The sequence below is a fragment of the Myotis brandtii genome, unplaced genomic scaffold (genome assembly GCF_000412655.1).
Source record: "Myotis brandtii unplaced genomic scaffold, ASM41265v1 scaffold238, whole genome shotgun sequence".
Lineage (NCBI taxonomy): Eukaryota > Metazoa > Chordata > Mammalia > Chiroptera > Vespertilionidae > Myotis > Myotis brandtii.
The window spans coordinates 361277-362920 of record NW_005358983.1 but is presented as its reverse complement, the minus strand read 5'-3'; the positions used below and the strand labels follow the sequence as shown (position 1 = coordinate 362920).

The 1644-nt window shown below is 43.0% G+C and overlaps 1 protein-coding gene across 1 annotated transcript in view; it reads right to left on the bottom strand.

The window, feature by feature from the left end:
- ARAP2 (ArfGAP with RhoGAP domain, ankyrin repeat and PH domain 2) overlaps positions 1-1644 on the bottom strand; it is a 164753-nt gene that overhangs the window by 14166 nt on the left and 148943 nt on the right. The window contains exon 30 of the mRNA XM_005866851.2: positions 775-875. Coding sequence (XP_005866913.1) covers positions 775-875 — 101 coding nt within the window. The remainder of the gene's footprint in view (positions 1-774; positions 876-1644) is intronic.

The window sequence follows — 1644 nt, the reverse complement described above, 5'->3', positions numbered from 1 at the left end:
GAGGGACTTGGCTACACATTTAAATATGCGGAGGGAGACGGAGGGAAGGAGCCTCGTGATGTCATGGGGCGGTGGGGGAAATCTCTCAGAATCTAGCCTTGGCTGAGTAAAAGTGGATGTCTAGAAAAATGGCCAAAATAAGATAATATTCATACTGACCTCCTGATAGTGTGAGAATTTGAAAAATATGCCAGTTGCAACACAGGTAATTGTATTGGGCTTATAAATTAAGCATGGAGGCAAAAGTGAGATTGTTTTCAGACTCACAAACCATAGACAGTTCATTAAAATGAAGTTTCATGAGATTAGGTGTATAAGTAGAAACATTAATTAGCTAAATCAAAGTAATTTCTGATAAGAAAGTACAGTATGGCTCCAGCCAGGTGGCTCAGTTGTTTGGAATGTCGTCCCTTACACCAAAAAAAAAGGCTGCAGTACAATTCCCAATCACGTCACATACGTAGGTTGCGGGTTCGATCCTGGGTAGGGGCTTGTGCAGGAGGCAACCGATTGATGTTTCTCTCTCACATCAATGTTCCTCTCTCTCTGTCCCCTTTCCTAAAATCACTGAACATATCCTCAGGTGAGGATTAAAAGAAAGTAAGCACAGTGTAAACCGGATGCTGGGTTGATTCAAGTGTTAAAGAGGAACAGAATGTTTAAGAGGGGTCCATCCATGTGCTGTGGATTTACTACCAAATTCAGCAAAGCAAAAAGGGCAAATTAGAGAGCCAGGCTGAGGGCAGCTGTCTGTCTTCCTGTGGGCAGACTTGCCTGGAACATTCCTTGTGTTCCCAGGCTTTGACTGAGCAAGGGGTAGGATGAGGGCAAACCCAGGTGTTTCCCAGCAGACAGGGCTCCTGGGATTTCTTGTTCTACGAGGGGGACACATATTCATCCAGGAGGAGCCTTTAGGGAAACGGGCTCCCTCCTCAGCTACAAACACACGTTCTCTGGATCTGGCATCTTAAGAAACTTGTCTAAAGCGCAGTTTATAAAGTTAGACCAATGCCTCCGATCCTAATTCCTTGAACAGACATACATTCCCAGAACTTTTTCAGCCACCCTTCCCTTTCAAGCTTTACCTTGTTGGAGGTTTCACTCTCTTTCTCACTCCAAGATAAAACTTCATTGAACTGAGAGGAAACATTTTGTCATGTTTGCTACTCTGTAAGGAAAACAAAATAGTATGTAATTGAACAGAGTTTACAAATATCCTTGTTATTTGCCTTGAATGTTGATTTGGTTTAGAATTGCTTAGTTTTGGGCAAACCCAGGTGTTTCCCAGCAGACAGGGCTCCTGGGATTTCTTGTTCTACGAGGGGGACACATATTCATCCAGGAGGAGCCTTTAGGGAAACGGGCTCCCTCCTCAGCTACAAACACACGTTCTCTGGATCTGGCATCTTAAGAAACTTGTCTAAAGCGCAGTTTATAAAGTTAGACCAATGCCTCCGATCCTAATTCCTTGAACAGACATACATTCCCAGAACTTTTTCAGCCACCCTTCCCTTTCAAGCTTTACCTTGTTGGAGGTTTCACTCTCTTTCTCACTCCAAGATAAAACTTCATTGAACTGAGAGGAAACATTTTGTCATGTTTGCTACTCTGTAAGGAAAACAAAATAGTATGTAATTGAACAGA